The 19,001-nt window shown below is 45.0% G+C and overlaps 3 protein-coding genes across 5 annotated transcripts in view; all 3 read left to right on the top strand.

The window, feature by feature from the left end:
* The first annotated feature begins 7,260 nt into the window (after window positions 1-7,260).
* LOC100975302 (small ribosomal subunit protein uS17m-like) lies at window positions 7,261-10,381 on the top strand. The gene has a single exon (XM_034943668.3). It carries the CDS (start codon window positions 9,056-9,058, stop codon window positions 9,470-9,472), a length of 417 nt encoding a protein of 138 aa, XP_034799559.1. The 5' UTR covers window positions 7,261-9,055; the 3' UTR covers window positions 9,473-10,381.
* A 1,395-nt stretch (window positions 10,382-11,776) lies between these two features.
* On the top strand, window positions 11,777-14,443 carry LOC100969717 (peptidyl-prolyl cis-trans isomerase A-like). Its single transcript, XM_055093864.2, has one exon. It carries the CDS (start codon window positions 12,569-12,571, stop codon window positions 13,058-13,060), a length of 492 nt encoding a protein of 163 aa, XP_054949839.2. The 5' UTR covers window positions 11,777-12,568; the 3' UTR covers window positions 13,061-14,443.
* Window positions 14,444-14,584: 141 nt separating this feature from the next.
* EIF2B3 (eukaryotic translation initiation factor 2B subunit gamma) overlaps window positions 14,585-19,001 on the top strand; it is a 135,855-nt gene continuing 131,438 nt past the window's right edge. Inside the window, exon 1 of one of the 3 annotated variants that reach the window (XM_034963599.3) lies at window positions 14,585-14,809. The gene's annotated coding sequence lies outside the window, so the exon portion shown is untranslated. The remainder of the gene's footprint in view (window positions 14,810-19,001) is intronic. The other 2 variants (XM_034963618.2, XM_034963624.2) reach the window with 2 other exon arrangements.

Raw genomic sequence — 19,001 nt, forward strand, 5'->3', positions numbered from 1 at the left:
TTGGGTGGTGAACCCCCTTCCCTTCCAGGAAGCAGAAGGCACAGAAACCCCCAAGGCCACCACTTCCACCCAGCTCTGCTCTTCCCGAGTCAGAGGTGCACCTCTTCCTTCTCTCCCCTCAGGAAAGGGCCCAGGCCACGTGCTCCTACAGGAAGTAGCCAGTTTCTGTGCCTGGTATGGTCACATGAACTCTTTAGTCCCTCTTTTACTCACACTGTATATTTTGTAGCCTGCATTTCATTTAACCCTTCATTCATTCAATAAACTAATATGCATCAAGCCCCTAGGTCAGGCACTGCACTAGGTGAATGGATAAAATCGTGGCTAAAGCAGTGATAATTTTTACCCTTATGGGATTTAAACTCTAATGGGAGAGACATATACAAAGAGTTGCATAAACAACACTTAAGAACACTTTTGTAAAAGCTACAAAGAAGTGAAAATCGTTAGGGGACAGAACAGGATCTTTCTAACCAATGCAGCTCAATGAAATGCGAAATTCCTAAGGCATGTAACAACACAAAGGCCAGCTGAGAAGCCTGTTGAGTACTGTGTTGCTGGAGTGTAAAAGAAAGAGAGAAATGAGACTCCAGTCTTATAAGGCCAGTTTTAGGATTTTATAATGAGCAGCCCTGAGGGCATTAAGCAAGAAAGTGACGTAACTATATTTGCCTTGGTGGCTGTGTAGAGAATGGGTTGAGAAGGAGACAGGTGGCAGGGATTAATCAAAGCAGGAAATGATGACGACTGGGCCAAGGGGGCACTCATTTTAACCATTATTATTATTATTATTATTATTATTATTATTATTATTATTTATACAGCGTGTCTGTCGCCCAGGTTGGAGTGCAGTGGTGTGATCTCGGCTCACTGCAACCTCCGCCTCCCGGGTTCAAACAATTCTGCCCCAGCGTCCTGAGTAGCTGGGATTACAGGCGCCCGCCACCATGCCCGGCTAATTTTTGTATTTTTAGTAAAGACGGCGTTTCACCATGTTGGCCAGGCTGGTCTCGAATTCCTGACCTCATGTGATCTGTCTGCCTTGGCCTCCCAAAGTGCTGGGATTACAGGCATGAGCCACTGCGCCTGGCCGACCATTATTTTTATAGGCAGCAATTGTATTACATTATAAGGAACTTTCATAATTTGTATTTATTTTAAAACCTCTACAGATGGACATTAAGATTGTTCACAAATTTTCAACACTAAAAACTACAGATGTTGCAATAAACATCCTCATGCATATACCATTGCAATATCTATTTATTTCCTTAGAATAACTTCTTAAAATCACTTCATCAAACTGCGAAACTGCCCTGTAAGAAGGATGAATCAATTTTCATTCCCTCTAGTGTCTATTTCCTAAACTCTCACCACCTTTGAGCATTAACACTTAAAAATGTTTTTTGTCAATTCAGTGTGCTGGAAAATGGTAAAATTGTTATGTTTTATTTGCATTGCTTTGTTTACTATATGGAGCCATTATTTTTCTTCTTTATGAGCTACACTTCACATATTTTTGTCCATTTTTCTGTTGTCTTCATTATATTTTTCTTATTGTTTTGTAGCAACCTTTGCATGGTACTAAAATAATAAAAGCTTGGTAGTTGCTGATCATCCTCTTAGCAAAGCACTGTGCTAAGTAACATACATTTACTGTCTTGTTTTATCTTTTCAACAACTCTGTGAAGTAAGTACTATTATTATGCCCTTTTCCAGATGAGAAACCTAGAGCAACGAGGAATTAAATTACTTGCCCAGGATAAGTGGTTAAGTGATGGAGATTAGGATGGTAGTCTGCCAGCTCCAAAGCCAACTGACTCAGTAACTAAGGTGTTATATCCTAATCCCTTTGTCCGTCATGTCAGGTGTTGCAAATGTTTTCCTAGTCTGTCCTTTGCCTTTTAATTTCATGCATGTTCTTTTCTAATGTAAAAAGTTCAAAAATTTTTTAATAATTTTTTTTTTTAGATGGAGTTTCGCTCTTGTTGCCCAGGCTGGAGTGCAATGGCGCGATCTCTGCTCACCGCAACCTCTGCCTCCCGGGTTCAAGCAATTTTCCTGCCTCAGCTTCCTTAATAGCTAGGATTACAGGCATGCGCCACCACGCCCAGCTAATTTTGTATTTTTAGTAGAGACGGGGTTTCTCCACGTTGGTCAGGCTGGTCTCGAACTCCCAACCTCAGGTGATCCGCCTGCCTCAGCCTCCCAAAGTGCTGGGATTACAGGCATGAGCCACTGCGCCCAGCCACATTTTTTAATAATTTATTTATTTTTGTTATGATTATTTTTTTAGACAGGGTCACTCTGTCCCCCAGGCTGGAGTGCAGTGGCATAAGCTTGGCTCACTGCACCCTCCACCTCCAGGCCAAGTGATCCTCCCACCTCAGCCTCCCAAGTAGCTGGGACTACAGGCATGCACCACCACACCCAGCCAAGTTGTTTTTGTTTTGGTTTGGTTTGGTTTTTTTGTAGAGCTAGGGTCTCAGCATGTTGCCCAGGCTGGTCTTGAACTCCTGGGCTCAAGCAATCTGCCTGCCTTGGCCTCCCAAAGTGCTAGGATTACAGGCATGAGCCACCACACCTGGCCAATAATTTTTTATTTTTCATTTTTGTGGGTATATAGTAGGTTTATTTATTTATGGGGTACATGAGATATTTTGATACAGGCATGCAATGTGTTATATTCACATCAGGGTAAATGGGGGTATCCATCCCCTCAAGCATTTATCCTTTGTGTTGCAAACAATCCAATTATACCGTTTTAGTTGGTTTGGTTTGGTTTGGTTTGGTTTGGTTTGGTTTGGTTTGGTTTGGTTTGGTTTTTTGAGACAGAGTTTTGCTCTGCAGGCTGGAGTGCAGTGGCATGATCTCGGCTCACTGCAACCTTCACCTCCCGGGTTCAAGCGATTATTCCACCTCAGCCTCCCAAGTAGCTGGGATTACAGGCGCCAGCCACCATGCCTGGCTAATTTTTGTATTTTTAGTAGAGATGGGGTTTCACCATGTTGGCCAGGCTGGTCTCAAACTCCTGACCTCAGGTGATCTGCCCACCTCAGCCTCCCAAAATGCTAGGATTACAGGTGTGAACCACCATGCCTGGCCTCTTTTAGCTGTTTTTAAATGTACAATTAAATTATTATTGACTATAGTCACCCTGTTGTGCTTTCAAACACAAGGCATTACTCATTCAAACTCTTTTTTGTACTCGTTAACCATGCTTATCTCCCCTTAATCCCCCCACTCCCCTTCCCAGCCTCTGGTAACCATCCTTCTACTCTCTATCTCTATGGGTTCAGTTGTTGATTTTTAAACCTCAAAATGTTTATGAGCTCAAAATTTTTTCTTTGTGGAAGAACCTATATTGGATATATACCATTGGGAGGCAATATACTGTTGTGTACTAGTTAAGAGCACATTCTTTGGAATCAGCTTGACTATATCCATATTCTGGCTATGCCATGTACTAGCTGTTGACCATGGGCAAGTTGCTTAACCTTTCTGTGCCTCAGATTCCACCTTTAAATTTATTTATTCGTTTATTTGTTTATTTTTTGAGACAGAGTTTTGCTCTTGTTGCCCAGGCTGGAGTGCAATGGCATGATCTCAGCTCACCGCAACCTCCGCCTCCCAGGTTCAAGCGATTCTCCCACCTCAGCCTCCCAAGTAGCTGGGATTACAGGCATGCGCCACCATGCCCTGCTAATTTTGTATTTTTACTAGAGATGTGGCTTCTCCATGTTGGTCAGGCTGGTCTCGAACTCCCAACCTCAGGTGATCCGCCCGCCTCAGCCTTCCAAAGTGCTGGATTACAGGCGTGAGCCACCACACCTGGCCTTAAATTTTTTTAATTAATTATTTTTCATTCACAATAATTGTATATATTTATGGGCTACAATATGATGTTTTGGTCTATGTATACATTGCACAAAGGGTCAATCAAGTTAATTAACATATCCATCACCTCACCAACTAATCATTTTTTGTGGCAAGAATGTTAAAAATTTATTCTTTTAGTGATTTTGAAATATACATTTTTATTAACTGTGGTCACCATGCAGTGCAATAGCTGACTAAAACCTGTTCCTACAGTCTTACTGAGATTTTGCACCCTTTGATCAACATCTTCTCTTTTACCACCCCCTAGCCCTCTCTGTTTATATGAAACAGAGTCTGGGGGACAGAATGAGACCCTGTCTAAAAAAATAATCTTAATAAAAATAAGGCTGGGCGTGGTGGCTCATGCCTGTAATCCCAGCATTTTGGGAGGCTGAGCCGGGTGGATCACTTGAGGTCAGGAGCTCGAGACCAGCCTGGTCAACATGGTGAAACCCCATCTCTAGTAAAATACAAAAATTAGCCAGGCATGGTGGTGGGCACCTGTAATCCCAGCTACTTGGGAGGCCGAGGGAGGAGAATCGCTTGAACCTGTAAGGAGGTTGCAGTGAGCCAAGATCGCACCACTGCACTCCAGCCTGGGCAACAAGAGCGAAATTCTGCCTCAAAAAGAAATAAAATTAAAAATAAAAATAAGACCAGGTGCGGTGGCTCATGCCTGTAATCTCAGTAATCTGGGAGGCCAAGGTGGGTGGATCACTTGAGCTCAGAAGTTCGAGACCAGCCTGGCCAACATGGTGAAACCCCCATCTCAACTAAAATACAAAATTTAGCCAGGTGTGGTGGCAGACGCCTGTAATCTCAGCTACTTGGGAGGCTGAGGCAGGAGAATCGCTTGAACCTGGGAGGCAAAGGTTACAGTGAGCCGAGATTGCACCACTGTACTCCAGCCTGGGTGACAGAGCGAGACTCCCTCTCAATAATAATAATAATAATAATAATAAATAAATAATTAGGCTGGGTGTGGTGGCTCATGCCTGTAATCTCAGCACTTCGGGAGGCTGAGGCAGGTGGATGGATCACTTGATGTCAGGAGTTCGAGACCAGACCGGCCAACATAGTGAAACTCCATCTCTACTAAAAATACAAAAATTAGCTGGGCATGGTGGCAGGCGCCTGTAGTCCCAGCTACTCTACTTGGGAGGCTGAGGCAGGAGAATCACTTGAACCTGGGAGGCGGGGTTGCAGTGAGCCGAGATCACACCACTGCACTCCAGCCTGGGAAACACAGTGAGACTCCAGCTCAAAATAAATAAATAAATAATTAAAAGTCAGTGAAAAAGCTACTTCCCCCCTCCCCCAGTGACAGGGTCTTGCTCTGTTGCCCAGGCTGGGGTGCAGTGGCACAGTCACGGCTCACTGCAGCCTTGACCTCCTGCGTTGAAGCAATCCTACCACCTCAGCCTCCCGCATAGCTGGGACTACGGGTGCATTCCACTACCCCTGATAATTCTTGTATTTTTTGTAGAGACAGGGTTCTGTCATATTGCCCAGGGTGGTCTCAAACTCCTGGGCTCAAGAGATCCTCTGACTTCAGCCTCCCAAAGTGCTGGCATTACAGGTATGTGCCACTATGGCTGGCCAAAATCAAATTCCACTTATAAGTGAGATCAGTGTTTTTCTTTTTGTGCCTGGCTGATTTCACGTAGCATAATGTTCTCCATCCATGTTGTTATGAATGACAGAAGATCTTTCTTTTTAAAGGCTGTATAATATTCCTGTGTGTGTGTGTGTGTGTGTGTGCACGTGTGTATGTACTGTTTATCCACTAATACACACTTAGGTTACTTCCTTATTTTGGCTATTGTGAATAATGCTGAAATGAACATGGGAGTGCAGATTATCTCTTCAACATTCCAATTTCAATTTCTTTGGATATATACCCAGATGTGGTATTGCTGGATTGTAAGTTAATTCTTTTTTGGTGTCGTGGTTTTTGGGTTTTGCTTATTTGTTTGCTTGTTGAGAAAAGGTCTCATTCTACTGCCCAGGCTGGAGTGCAGTGGCACGATCTTGGCTCACTGCAACCTCAACCTCCTGGGCTTAAGCCATCCTCTGATCTTGGCCTCCTAAAGTGCTGGGATTTCAGGTGTGAGTCACTGTGCTAGGCTCCAATTTAAAAACAAGGGAAAAATCAGCCAGTTGAAAAGTCGTTTTCAATAAGGGGAAAAAAATCACCAAATTGATTAAATCACTTATATTTTAAAGTTACTCACCATTTTAGAATATGAATGCCCAGATTCTGACCTATAAAACCACCAATGAAGAAAATTCTGTGTGCTTGAAAAGAAATACTAAAGTTCTAATTAATGAAGATTCTTTCCAAGCTCCTTTTGTTAAATATTGTAGCATCATTTTATCTCTTAACTTATCATTGGATCTATTGGGCAATTACTGGGCCTATGTACAAAAATAAAATGCAAGGCTGGGTGCAGTGGCTCACGCTTGTAATCCTAGTTCTTTGGGAGGCTGAGGCCGGGGGATCTCTTGAGCCCAGGAGTTCGAGACCAGCCTGGGCAACATAGTGAAACCTTGTCTCTACGAAAAACAAAAATTTTAATTAACCAGGCATGATGGCAGGCACCTGTAGTCACAGCTACTCTGGTGGCTGAGGTGGAAAGATCGCTTAAGCCCAGCAGGTCAAGGCTGCAGTGAGCTGTGATTGTGCCACTGCACTTCAGCCGGGGTGACACAGCGAGACCCTGTCTCAATCAATCAATAAAATGCAAATATTTTAGGACCTTCAATTGTTTGCCAAAGTGGAATATCTTCCATTCACTACTCTAAAAACAATAATTCCCCGCCCCACTGACAAGTCTCTGGCCAAGTGGAGTAGATGAATATTGTGAGGTGGCCAGCAAATTCCCAGAGAGATCTCTAGCAGACCGTGGGAAGACTGTTTGTGAGCCAAGACCCAAATTTTGAAAGATTTCTTTTGTCTTCCACAGTTTAGAGAGCTTGCCCTTGTTAAGTTATTCCCCCACCACATATGAACACACAGACACACACACACATATATACACACAAATATCCCTTAGGGAAGAAATGAGAATAATTATGGTCAAGACGAAACAAACATTTTAGGGAATACCCTGTATTTAATAAGCATTTATTAAGTATTTCCTGTGTACTTAATAATAATAATAAATAAGCATGGGGCTAGGCATGAATTGATAGTGAGGAGGAAAGTTCGGGAGAAGAGATGTTGTCAGCGACCTGGCTCTCAGCCCAGTTTTCCCACCACCAAATGGGAAGTCAAGGGAAAATCTGTAAGATTTCAATTCATCCAATATTATTCACTTAGCACGTCCCAGGTTCTATGCTAGGTCCTGGGGAGACAGGAACAAATAAGATATAGCACTTATCTTCAAGGGGCTCCTAGTGTGATAGAGAAGACATGGAAAGAGGATGACAATCCTTTATGGTGAGTGCCATAATGTAAGTGCTAGAAGCAGTAAGAGCCAGGAGGAATCCATAAGGCAGCAGCTCTTCAAATGTGCTCCATGGGTTCCCGGGAATCCCTAAGACCCTTTCAGGGGATCTGTCAGGTCAGAACTATTTTCATAATAATATTAAAATATATTTACTTTTCATCATATTGATATTTGCATTGATGGTGCCAAAGCAATGGTGGGTAAAACTTCTGGTGCTTTATTGATCATGAATCGAAACATTGGCACCAAACTGTACAATAGTCATTTTATTTTTTAGTCCCATACACTTTTTAAAAAATCAGAATAAACATTAAGGCCAGGCGCAGTGGCTTACCCCTGTAATCCTAGCACTTTGGGAGGCTGAGGTAGGAGGATCCTTTGAGCCAAGGAGGCAGAGGTGCCAAGATCATGCCACTGCACTCCAGCCTGGTCAACAGAGCAAGACCCTGTCTTAAAGAAAAAAAAAAAATTGGCCAGGCGCAGTGGCTCACGCCTGTAATCCCAGCACTATGGGAGGCAGAGATGAATGGATCACTTGAGGTCAGGAGTTTGACACCAGACTGGCCAACGTGGTGAAGCCCCGTCTCCACTAAAAATACAAAAATTAGCCGGGTGGCGCACACCTGTAATCCCAGCTACTTGGGAGGCTGAGGCAGGAGGATTGCCTGAACCCGGGAGGTGGAGGGTGTAGTGAGCTGAGATCATGCCACTGTACTCCAGCCTGGGTGACAGAGTGAGACTCTGTCTCAAAAACAAAAACAGGCCGGGCATAGTGGCTCACACCTGTAATCCTAGCATTTGGGAGGCTGAGGCGAGCGGATCACGAGGTCAGGAGATCAAGACCATCCTGGCTAACACGGTGAAACCCCATCTCTACTAAAAATACAAAAACAAAATTAGCCGGGTGTGGTGGCGGGCACCTGTAGTCCCAGATACTTGGGAGGCTGAGGTGGGAGAATGGCGTGAACCTGGGAGGCAGAGCCTGCAGTGAGCCGAGATCGCACCACTGCATTCCATCCAGCCTGGGCGACAGAGTGAGACTCCATCTCAAAAAAAAAAAAAAAAGAAAGAAAAAAATTAAAGTCAGTTACACTTAAGAAGGTCTTTGATTAAGCAGTAAACTATATTAATTTTATTAAACCTTGGCCTGAGTACATGTCTTTTTTTTTTTTTTGAGATGAAGTCTCATTCTGTTGCCCAAGCTGGAGTGCAGTGGCATGATCTTGGCTCACTGAAACCTCCACCTCCCAGGTTCAAGTGATTCTCCTGCCTCAGCCTCCCAAGTAACTGGGAATACAGGCACACGCCACCGTGCCCGGCTAATTTTTGTATTTTTAGTAGAGACAGGGTTTCACTATGTTGGCCAGGCTGGTCTTGAACTCCTGACCTCATGATCCACCTGCCTCAGCCTCCCAAAGTGCTGGGATTACAGGCGTGAGCTACTGTGCCCGGCCCTTTTTATTTATTTATTTATTTTTTTGCTACCAAATATACTAGTTTACTGAGTATGTGTCTTTTTAATATTCTGTATGATGAGATGGGAAGTACACATTTAACCCTTCTGTGCATACAAAAGAAGTATGATGGTTGTCTCCAAGAGAAACAGTTTTGTGATAGTTTGAGCTGCGAGTTGAACTACTGCTTTTTCATGGAGCACTATATTGAATCGAAAGAACAACTGGAGGTGGCTGCACAGTCGTGGCGGAGGTGACCAAAGCCACATAATGTCTGTAGTTCATTCATCCATCCATGCCAAGTGGATCGTGGGGAAGGTGATTGGGACAAAAATGCAAAAGACTGCTAAAGTGAGAGTGACCAGGCTTGTTCTGGATCCCTATTTATTAAAGTATTACAATAAGCGGAAAACCTACTTTGCTCACGATGCCCTTCAGCAGTGCACAGTTGGGGATATTGTGCTTCTCAGAGCTTTACCTGTTCCACGAACAAAGCATGTGAAACGTGAACTGGCCGAGATTGTTTTCAAAGTTGGAAAAATCATAAATCCAGTGACAGGAAAGCCCTGTGCAGGAATTACCTACCTAGAGAGTCCATTGAGTTTGGAAACCACCCAGCTAAGCAAAAATCTGGAAGAACTCAATATCTCTTCAGCACAGTGGAGGAGGAGTGGAAGAAGGCGCTAAAGGGAAAGATTGACACGTTTATGTTATGGAAAAAGAAATTTTTCTAAGTTGCATTGCAAACTGTGTCCAGTTTATCTGTGATGTTTATGAAATAGCTAAAAGCAAATGAAGGGCATATTATGGTTTTTCATTTAAAAAAAAAAAAAGAACAACTGACCAACTATGCCTGCCAATGTATAAACAAAGTGAGCCAGTTACTTCAAGGGAAACCACTAATAGTATTTGCTGCCAATGATAATATTTGAGCTTTGAAGAGAAAATTAAAATTTTGGGGGTTTTTTGTTTTTGTTTTTGTTTTTTTGCGACGGAGTCTCGCTCTGTAGCCCAGGCTGGAGTGCAGTGGCGCCATCTTGGCTCACTGCAAGCTCTGCCTCCGGGGTTCACGCCATTCTCCTGCCTCAGCCTCCCGAGTAGCTGGGACTACAGGCGCCCGCCACCACGCCTGGCTAATTTTTTTGTATTTTTAGTAGAGACAGGGTTTCACCATGTTAGCCAGGATGGTCTCAATCTCCTGACCTCATGATCTGCCCACCTCGGCCTCCCAGAATGCTTGGATTACAGGCGTGAGCCACTGTGCCCGGCCAAAAATTAGAATTTTATAAAACTTGTATCTGTCATCATCAGCTTCCCAGCTTTCTAATATTTAAGAATTTTTCTGATGAGATTGTTAGTGATATTAACAAATGTGATTTTAAAATATTGTATAATGAGTCAATGTTAGGAAGATCTGCATAACTCTGTGAACGAATATTTTACATATTATTTGTATACCAAGTTGCAAGGTCATGCATGGGTAAAATGTCCATTCAAAGTGCAAGTACTGTAACAAGGTACAAAATGTTCATTGATATAATTTCCGATTCTACATTGCAACAAACCTTTAACAAACTACCACTTATTGAATTTTGGTATAGTGTCAAAGAATACCTATAATTATCTGAAAAGGCTATTAAAAGCTCTATCTCTTACCAACTATGTATCTATGTGAAGTCACATTTTTATGATATAATTAAACCAAAATAATATATCACAATAATGGAAAAATCAAGCTGTTTTCTATTAAGCCAGACCCTAAAGAGACTATTCAAAAAGGTGAAACAATGGCATTCATCTCACTAAACTTTTTGTTTTGAAAATGTAGTTGGCCGGGCACAATGGCTCATGCCTGTAATCCCAGCACTTTGGGAGGTCAAGGCGGGCGGATCACCTGAGGTCAGGAGTTTGAGACTAGCCTGACTAACATGGAGAAACCCCGTCTCTACTACAAATACAAAATCAGCTGGGTGTGGTGGCGCATGCCTGTAAATTCCAGCTACTCGGGAGGCTGAGGCAGGAGAATCGCTTGAACCCGGGAGGCAGAGGTTGCAGTGAGCTGAGATCGTGCCATTGCACTCCAGCCTGGGCAACAAGAGCAAAACTCCGTCTCAAAAAAGTATTTTTTTTTTCGATATGGTAAATATTGATAAATATAATCCATATAAACAAAAGCTTTCTGGGGTCCTCAGTAATTTTTAAGTATGAAGAGTCTAGAGATGAAAAAGTTTGAGAATTGTTGCCCTCAGGGAATAATTTAAAGTGAGTTTAAACTGAAGCAATCTCTCAACTACTTTCCACAATAGAAGAGAAAGCCCTCTAGTTCCTTGAAAAACATTTGCTAGTTTAAACATAAGGATTTGAAATGGATGGCAGATATGGGGCTGACTGCTGTTCTTACTTATAATTAGTTCTTACCTCAAAACCATGCTGTAATTTCCAAGTCTTGGTTGAGGTAATACCAAAGAGAGAATATCTCTGTGTTTCTATAGAGGGGTAGTCAGACTTCAGGCCTCCTGTGGCCAGATCACTCAGTTCATGGCAAGGCAAAGATAGGCTGGTTTTAGGATATGAGTCCCCCCCTTTTTTTTTCAGGGTCTAAGCAGACCTCCTTCTGGAAAAAATGACAAGTCCTAATCATTGACTACTGTATCTGCAACACCAAGCATCTAAGACACTGCTTGGCACATATTAGGCACTCAAGATATTGTTGAAGCCAGTCCTCCATGGCACATACCTGTAGTCCTAGCTACTTGGGAAGCTGAGGCAAGATGATCGTTGAGCCCAGGAGTTTGAGTCCAGCCTGGGCAGCATAAGCTGACCTCATTTCTAAAAATAAATGAATAAATATTGTTGAATGAAGTCAAGCTCCTTTATTTTTATTACAGAAATCATACTCTACCTTTTAACTGGCGGGAAGCTAAAGCAACTCAAGATTTAAGAGACAAATCAGGCTAGGCACGGTGGCTCACGGCTGTATCCCAGCACTTTGGGAGGTCGAGGCGGACAGATCACAAGGTCAGGAGTTCAAGACCATCCTGGCCTATCTGATGAAACCCCTTCTCTACTAAAAATACAAAAATTAGCCAGGCGTGGTGGCACATGCCTGTAGTCCCAGCTACTTGGGAGCCTGAGGCAGGAATCACTTGAACCCAGGAGGCAGAGGTTGCAGTGAGCCGAGATTGTGCCACTGAACTCCAGCCTGGTGACAGAGTGAGACTGTCTCAAAAAAAAAAAAATTAATTAATCAAAAAAAAAAAGGAAGCTTTCAAAAGATTAGGAAATTGCAGGAATGCATGGGAAAAAGAGAATGGCCATTGGTCCTGTTATCTAGTGCAACTTGATAAACCACTCCAAACCGTAGAGCTTAGAACAACAATTATTTTATTATCTACTCGTCATTTTTTAATATTTATTTTATTTACTTAGAGATCCTGTCTCTTTGTTACCCAGGCTGAAGTGCAGTGATACCATATTGGCTCACTGCCACCTCTGCCTCTTGGGCTCCAGCGATCCTCCTGCCTCAGCCTTCCAAGTGGCTGGAACCCCACAGCGCGCCACCACACCTGACTAATTTTTGTATTTTTAGTAGAGAGGGTGTTTCACCACGTTGCCCAGGCTAGTCTCGAACTCCTGGGCCCAAGGGATCCATCCGCCTCACTTCCTAAACTTCTGGGATTACAAGCGTGAGCCACCGCACCTGGCCTATTATTGTTTTGTTAAAAGCGGGGTCTCGGCTTTGCAAATGCAGCCACCGACGCCAGGAGCTCTGTACGATCAGCCATGGTTAACCCCACCGTGTTCGACATCGCTGTCGACGGCAAGCCCTTGGGCCGCGTCTCCTTCGAGCCGTTTGCAGACAAGGTTCCAAAGGCAGCAGAAAACTTTAGTGCTCTGAGCAATGTAGACAAAAGATTTGGTTATAAAGGTTCCTGCTTTCACAGAATTATTCCAGGGTTTATGTGTCAGGGTGGTGACTTCACATGCCATAATGGCACGGGTGGCAAGTATACCTACGGGGAGAAATTTGATGACGAGAGCTTCGTCCTAAAGCATATACATCCTGGCATCTTGTCCATGGCAAATGCTGGACCCAACACAAATGGTTCCCAGTTTTTCATCTGCACTGCCAAGACTGAGTGGCTGGATGGCAATCCTGTGGTCTTTGGCAAGGTCAAAGAAGGCATGAATATTGTGGAGGCCATGGGGCACTTTGGGTCCGAGAATGGCAAGACCAGCAAGAAGATCAGCATTGCTGACTGTGGACAACTCTAACAAGTTTGGCTTGTGTTTTATCTTAACCACCAGACCATTCCTTTTGTAGCTCAGAAGAGCACCCCTTCACCCCATTTGCTTGCAGTATTTTTTTTTTTTTTTTTGAGACGGAGTCTCACCCTGTCGCCCTCTCCCAGGCTGGAGTGCAGTGGCACGATCTCGGCTCACTGCAACCTCCACTTCCCGGGTTCAAGCAATTCTCTTTCCTCAGCCTCCCGAGTAGCTGGGACTACAGGCGCACGCCGCCATGCCTGGCTAATTTTTTCTTTTTTTTTTCTTTTTTCTTTTTTTCTTTCTTTTTTTTTTTTTTTTTTTTTTTGTATTTTAGTAGAGATGGGGTTTCACCATGTTGCCCAGGCTGATCTTGAACTCCTGAGCTCAGGCAATCTGCCTGCCTCGGCCTCCCAAAGTGCTAGGATTACAGACGTGAGCCACCACGCCCGGCCTGCTCGCAGTACCTTATCTTTGTGCTCTTGCTGCAGTTCCCTTTGGGTTCCATGTTTTCCTTGTTCCTTTCCATGCCTAACTGGATTGCTGAGTTAAGTTTATGATTATGAAATAAAAACTAAATTAAAAAAAAAAACAGGGTCTCACTCTGTCGTCTAGGCAGGAGGAGTGCAGTGGCCCGATCATAGCTCACTGCAGCCTCGAACTCCTGGGCTCAAGCGATCCTCCTGTTTCAGCCTCCCGAGCAGCTGGGACTACAGGCACACACTACCATGCCCAGCTAATTTTTACCTTTGTAGAGACTGGAGTCTCTCTCGCACAGGCTGGTCTTGAACTCCCGGTTTCAAGCAATCCTCCCACCTCGGCTTCCCAAATGCGGAGATTACAGGCATGAGCCACCATGCCCAGCCGCCCCCAGTTTTGATGGCTAAAGTTAAAGTGAGTGGCCCTGTTACAAATAGGAAGTCCCGGGCCGGGTGCGGTGGCTCACGCCTGTAATCCCAGCACTTTGGGAGGCCGAGGCGGGCGGATCACGAGGTCAGGAGATCGAGACCATCCTGGCTAACACAGTGAAACCCCGTCTCTACTAAAAATACAAAAAAATTAGCCGGGCGTGGTGGCAGGCGCCTGTAGTCCCAGCTACTCGGGAGGCTGAGGCAGGAGAATGGCGTGAACCCAGGAGGCGGAGCTTGCAGTGAGCCGAGATGGCGCCACTGCACTCCAGCCTGGGCAACAGAACGAGACTCCGTCTCAAAAAAACAAAACAACAACAACAACAACAACAACAAAAAACAAATAGGAAGTCCTGGCAACCCCTGCAGGGGCATTCGGTGATTTTTTTCACTAGCTAGCCAAAATTGCGGCTCCCAATGAGCTTTCTTTCACTGAATGTACTCGAAGCCAGGTCTTAGACTTACTCCCTGAGGAAAGAGGCTGAGTTGTTCCGTCTGGGTTCCCGGCACCCTGCACTGGGAGGAATACTCAAAAGGCGTTGGTAATGTGTTAATGGACAGAGGGACACACGTGTCGAATGCTCCTCGGTAGCCCCGCCCCCTCCGGCCCGCCTTCCCTCCTCTCCGCTGAGTGTGCTTCCCCTCCGTCATCCATCGCTCGGCGGTCGTCCCTTCTCCATGGGTCTGCTCTGCGCGTTCCATCGAGTTTATCGGCCATCGCGCGCCTGCGCCATTGGGCTGTCTGTCAGAGGCGGCGTGGAGAGCGCTGGGAGCGGGTGCGGCGTGCGGGGAGCTGAGGTATAGTTGTGACTTCTGCCCTGCCAGGCCGCGCACGAGCTGGCTGACCCGGGTGAGCAGCGCGGTGGGGCCACTCATCTGAGGGAGGCGGGCATGTCGAACTGGGCCGAGGTGGACCCGAAAGGGTAGGAGAGGGTGCTGAGCCCCGAAGTTGTCAGCTCGACTCCCTGCTCGACCCGGTGTAGCTGTGTCCGAAGTAGAAGGGAGGTTGGGGATGAGAATCCGAGCCAACCACCTTATGCAACAGATGGAGGAACTAAGTTTCTAATCTCAGCTACTCGAGAGTCTGAGGCAGGAGAATCGTTTGAACCCAGGAGGTGGAGGTTGCAGTGAGCCTAATTCGCGCCACTGCACTCCAGCCTGGGCAACATAGTGAGACTCTCCGTTTCAAAAAAAAAAAAGAAAAGAAAGAAACGAAGTTTCGGGGAGGGGAGGTTCTGCTTAAAGTCACAGCGAGTGAGCAAGCACCAGACCGGTACCAGACGCCTTTAGCACTGTGCCTGCACTCTTTCAGCCTCAGCCCTTCATTCATTTGTTCAGCCTGCCTTTAGTTGTTTGGATGCAGGGTAGTGAAATACAGGGAGGAGCAGTGAGGTCTCTGCCTTCAGGCAGCACACGTGGAATGACAGACCAATTCTGATATAGTTTTCTTATCTATTTACAACTGGAAAAGGCATGAGTGCTATGATGCAGGCAAGTCTGAAATGCGGTGAACACCCTCTCCAAAGCTTGGGAGGCAGCGAGACTCGTTGCCATGATTCCCGTCAGCCATAGTCGTGGCAGTGACATGAGCATTTGACAGTCTGCCTGGTAGCATGATTAGTTATGTTCATGATTACTGTTCATGCTTCCTAGGTTGCCTTTCTTCACCCAGGGCCTCCTTGAGAGCTGGAACCTCAGTTCCTAGTGACCTGGGTTCTAATGCCCTTATGCACATGTTTGAGTTTGACTCATACAGTTGTGAAGTTCACAGGTCCTCATTCCACTTTGATTTCTGGCGTCTGACTGGGAATACAGTGATGATGCACACACAGTCCAAGAAAGTCACTCTTACACTCTTATGTAGACATTTAAGAGACATTAATGTTACACTTAAGTAGACATTTAAACACATACGTGCAATGAAACCCTGTAAAGGCTAAGAGAATCTGCACATGGCAGAATGGAAGCACTTTGGGAAAAGGAGTCACTTCTGGAGGGGTGGGAACGGTTAGGAATGGCTTTGTAGGCAAGAGGATTCTTGAGCTGTCTTCAAAGTTTAATAGGTGATTACTAGACACAGGAGAAAGGCAGACTAGGAAGCAACAGTAGCAGTGCACAGACCAGAATTATGAAGCAGCATGGCTCAATTAGTACGAAGGCTTTCCATAATCTAGTCTCTGTCTAGTAAAGCAAATACAAATATAGTGCTTCTCATAAGATGGACATTATTTTGTCTGCTTTACGTAGAATAACAAATTTAATCTTAACAACAACTCTGTGAAGTGAACTATAATTATCCCCATCATAAAATGCAAAAATTGAGGCATAGAAAATTTATGTAGTTTGGCCTAGTTCACACAGCTAATAATAAATAGTAGAGCTAGAATTCAAACCTAGGCATTCTGGCTCTATGGTCTGTGAACCTAACCAGCAGGCTTCCTTCTAGAAGCTGAGGACACTGAGAGTTTTAAATGTCAGGCCCCTGATCACACCACCTATGAGTGTCAGAATCATGACTCAAACTCATCTTTTGACTTTTTTTTTTTGGGACAGGGTCTCACTCTGTTGCCCAGGCTGGAGTGCAGTGGTGTGCAGCCTTAACCTCCCAGGCTCAGGTGATTCTCCCACCTCAGCCTCCCGAGTATCTGGGACTACAGGCATGCGCCACCATACCTGGCTAATTTTTTATAGAGATGGGGTCTCACCATGTTGCCCAGGCTGTTCTAGAATTCCTAGGCTCAAGTGATCCTCTCATCTTGGCCTCCCAAAGTGCTGGGAGCATGAGCCACTGTGCCTGGCCATCTTTTGGCTCTTTTTTATTTTATTTTATTTTTTTTGAGACAGAGTCTCACTCTGTCGCCCAGGCTGAAGTGCGAGTGGTGTGCTCTCAGCTCACTGCAGCCGCTGCCTCCCGGGTTCATGTGATTCTCCTGCCTCAGCCACCTGAGTAGCTGGGATTACGGGCGCCTGACACCATGCCTGGCTACTTTTAAAAATATTTTTGGTAGAAGCCGGGCGCAGTGGCTCACGCCTGAAATCCCAGCACTTTAGGAGGCCAAGGCAGGTGGATCACCTAAGGTTAGGAGTTCAAGACCAGCCTGGCCAATATGGCGAAACCCTGTCTCTACTAAAAATCCAAAGAATTAGCCAGGTGTGGTGGCGGATGCCTGTAATCCCAGCAACTTGGGAGGCTGAGGCAGGAGAATCGCTTGAACCTGGGAGGCAGAGGTTGCAGTGAGCCAAGATCATGCCATTGCACTCAACCTGGGGAACAAGAACTCTGTTTCAAAAAAAAAAAATTTTTTTTTAGTAGAGACAGAGTTTCACCAAGTTGGCCAGGCTGCTCTTGAACTCCTGACCTCAGGTGATCCGCCTGCCTGGGCCTCCCAAAGTGCTGGGATTACAGGCGTGAGCCACCACGTCCAGCTCATCTTTTGACTCTTAAGGGTCCAGTGCTCTTTTCATAATAACATTCGATGTGGTGGATGTTATATAATACCAAAATGAAATTAAATTACACTCTGAGGCAATGCTTGCTAGAATCTACATGACCATATCTTTACATTGTGAATGTTATGCAGGAGCCTTCACTTTGTGCCTTGGGTATAGTAGGTGTTAAGTGCTGCACTTTAGATGTTGATGTGCTGGGCCCAGGAGTAATAGTAATTATAGTAAAGTTGCAACATTATTTGGCAATTTGATGTTGAATAGATTGTTTCTTCTGAACGTTACATTTTAACACATTTGTTTTTAAAATTACATCATTGTAAGAGAAAGTACTTTCAGTTTAAATCAGTAAAGATCTGTCAGGTGCAGTGGCTCATGCCTCTAATCTCAGCACTTTGGGAGGCCCAGGCAGGAGGCTTGAGGCCAGGAGTTTGAGACCAGCCTGGGCAGCATAGTGAAACCCCATCTCTATAAAAAATTAATTAAAAGAATTAGCCAGGCGGCCAGGTGCAGTGGCTCATACCTGTAATCCCAGCACTTTGGGAGGCCAAGGTGGGCAGATCACCTGAGGTTGGGAGTTCGAGACCAGCCTGACCAATGTGGAGAAACCCTGTCTCTACTTAAAAATACAAAATTAGCTGGGCAGCTGGGCATGGTGGTGCATGCCTATAATCCCAGCTCTTTGGGAGGCTGAGGCAGGAGAATCGCTTGAACCTGGGAGGCAGGGGTTGTGGTGAGCTGAGATCGTGCCACTGCACTTCAGCCTGGGCAACAAGAGAGAAACTCCGTCTCAAAAAAAAAAAAAAAGCCAGGCATGGTGGTACCCACCTGTAGTCCCAGCTGCTCCAGAGGTTGGGGCAGGAGGATTGCTTTAGTGCAGGAGGTTGAGGCTGCAGTGAGCCATGATCTTACCACTGCACTTCCAGACTGGGCAATGGAGCAAGACTCTGTCTCTAAATAAACAATAAATAAATAGGATGGGCACGGTGGCTCACACCTGTAATCCCAGCACTTTGGGAGGCCGACTCCGGTGGATCACCTGAGGTCAGGAGTTTGGGACCAGCCTGGCCAACATGGTGAAACCCCATCTCTACTAAAATTACAAAATTAGCCAGGCATGGTGGCCCATGCCTGTGATCCCAGCTACTCGGGAGGCTGAGGCAGGAGAATCGCTTGAACTTGGGAGGTGGAGGTTGCAGTGAGCCGAGATCACGCCATTGCACTCCAGCCTGGCAACAAGAGTGAAATTCCATCTCCAAAAATAAATACATAAATAAAGATTTATGACCTTCTACTGTGCCTCTGTTCTGTGGTAGTTTCTGTAAAGAGATTCTTTTCAAAGTCAAATAGGTTTGTTTATTACCTTGAGTTTGAAAAAAGGAATTAACAGTTTGGTTTGTTTTTATAATTGTGTTCTGTAAATCTAGGTTCAGATACAAGCCTACGTTTGTGTTTATAGTGATATCTTTAAAAATTGGAGGAATAAGATTAGCCGATGGCTGAATTATTGGAGGAGTCTTAAGTCATTTCATACTTTTCAGAAGCCTAACATGCTTGTGTTTCTGCTGTTAATTCTAGTCAGACATCTTTTAATA

Source organism: Pan paniscus, chromosome 1, assembly GCF_029289425.2.
Source record: "Pan paniscus chromosome 1, NHGRI_mPanPan1-v2.0_pri, whole genome shotgun sequence".
Taxonomy (NCBI): domain Eukaryota; kingdom Metazoa; phylum Chordata; class Mammalia; order Primates; family Hominidae; genus Pan; species Pan paniscus.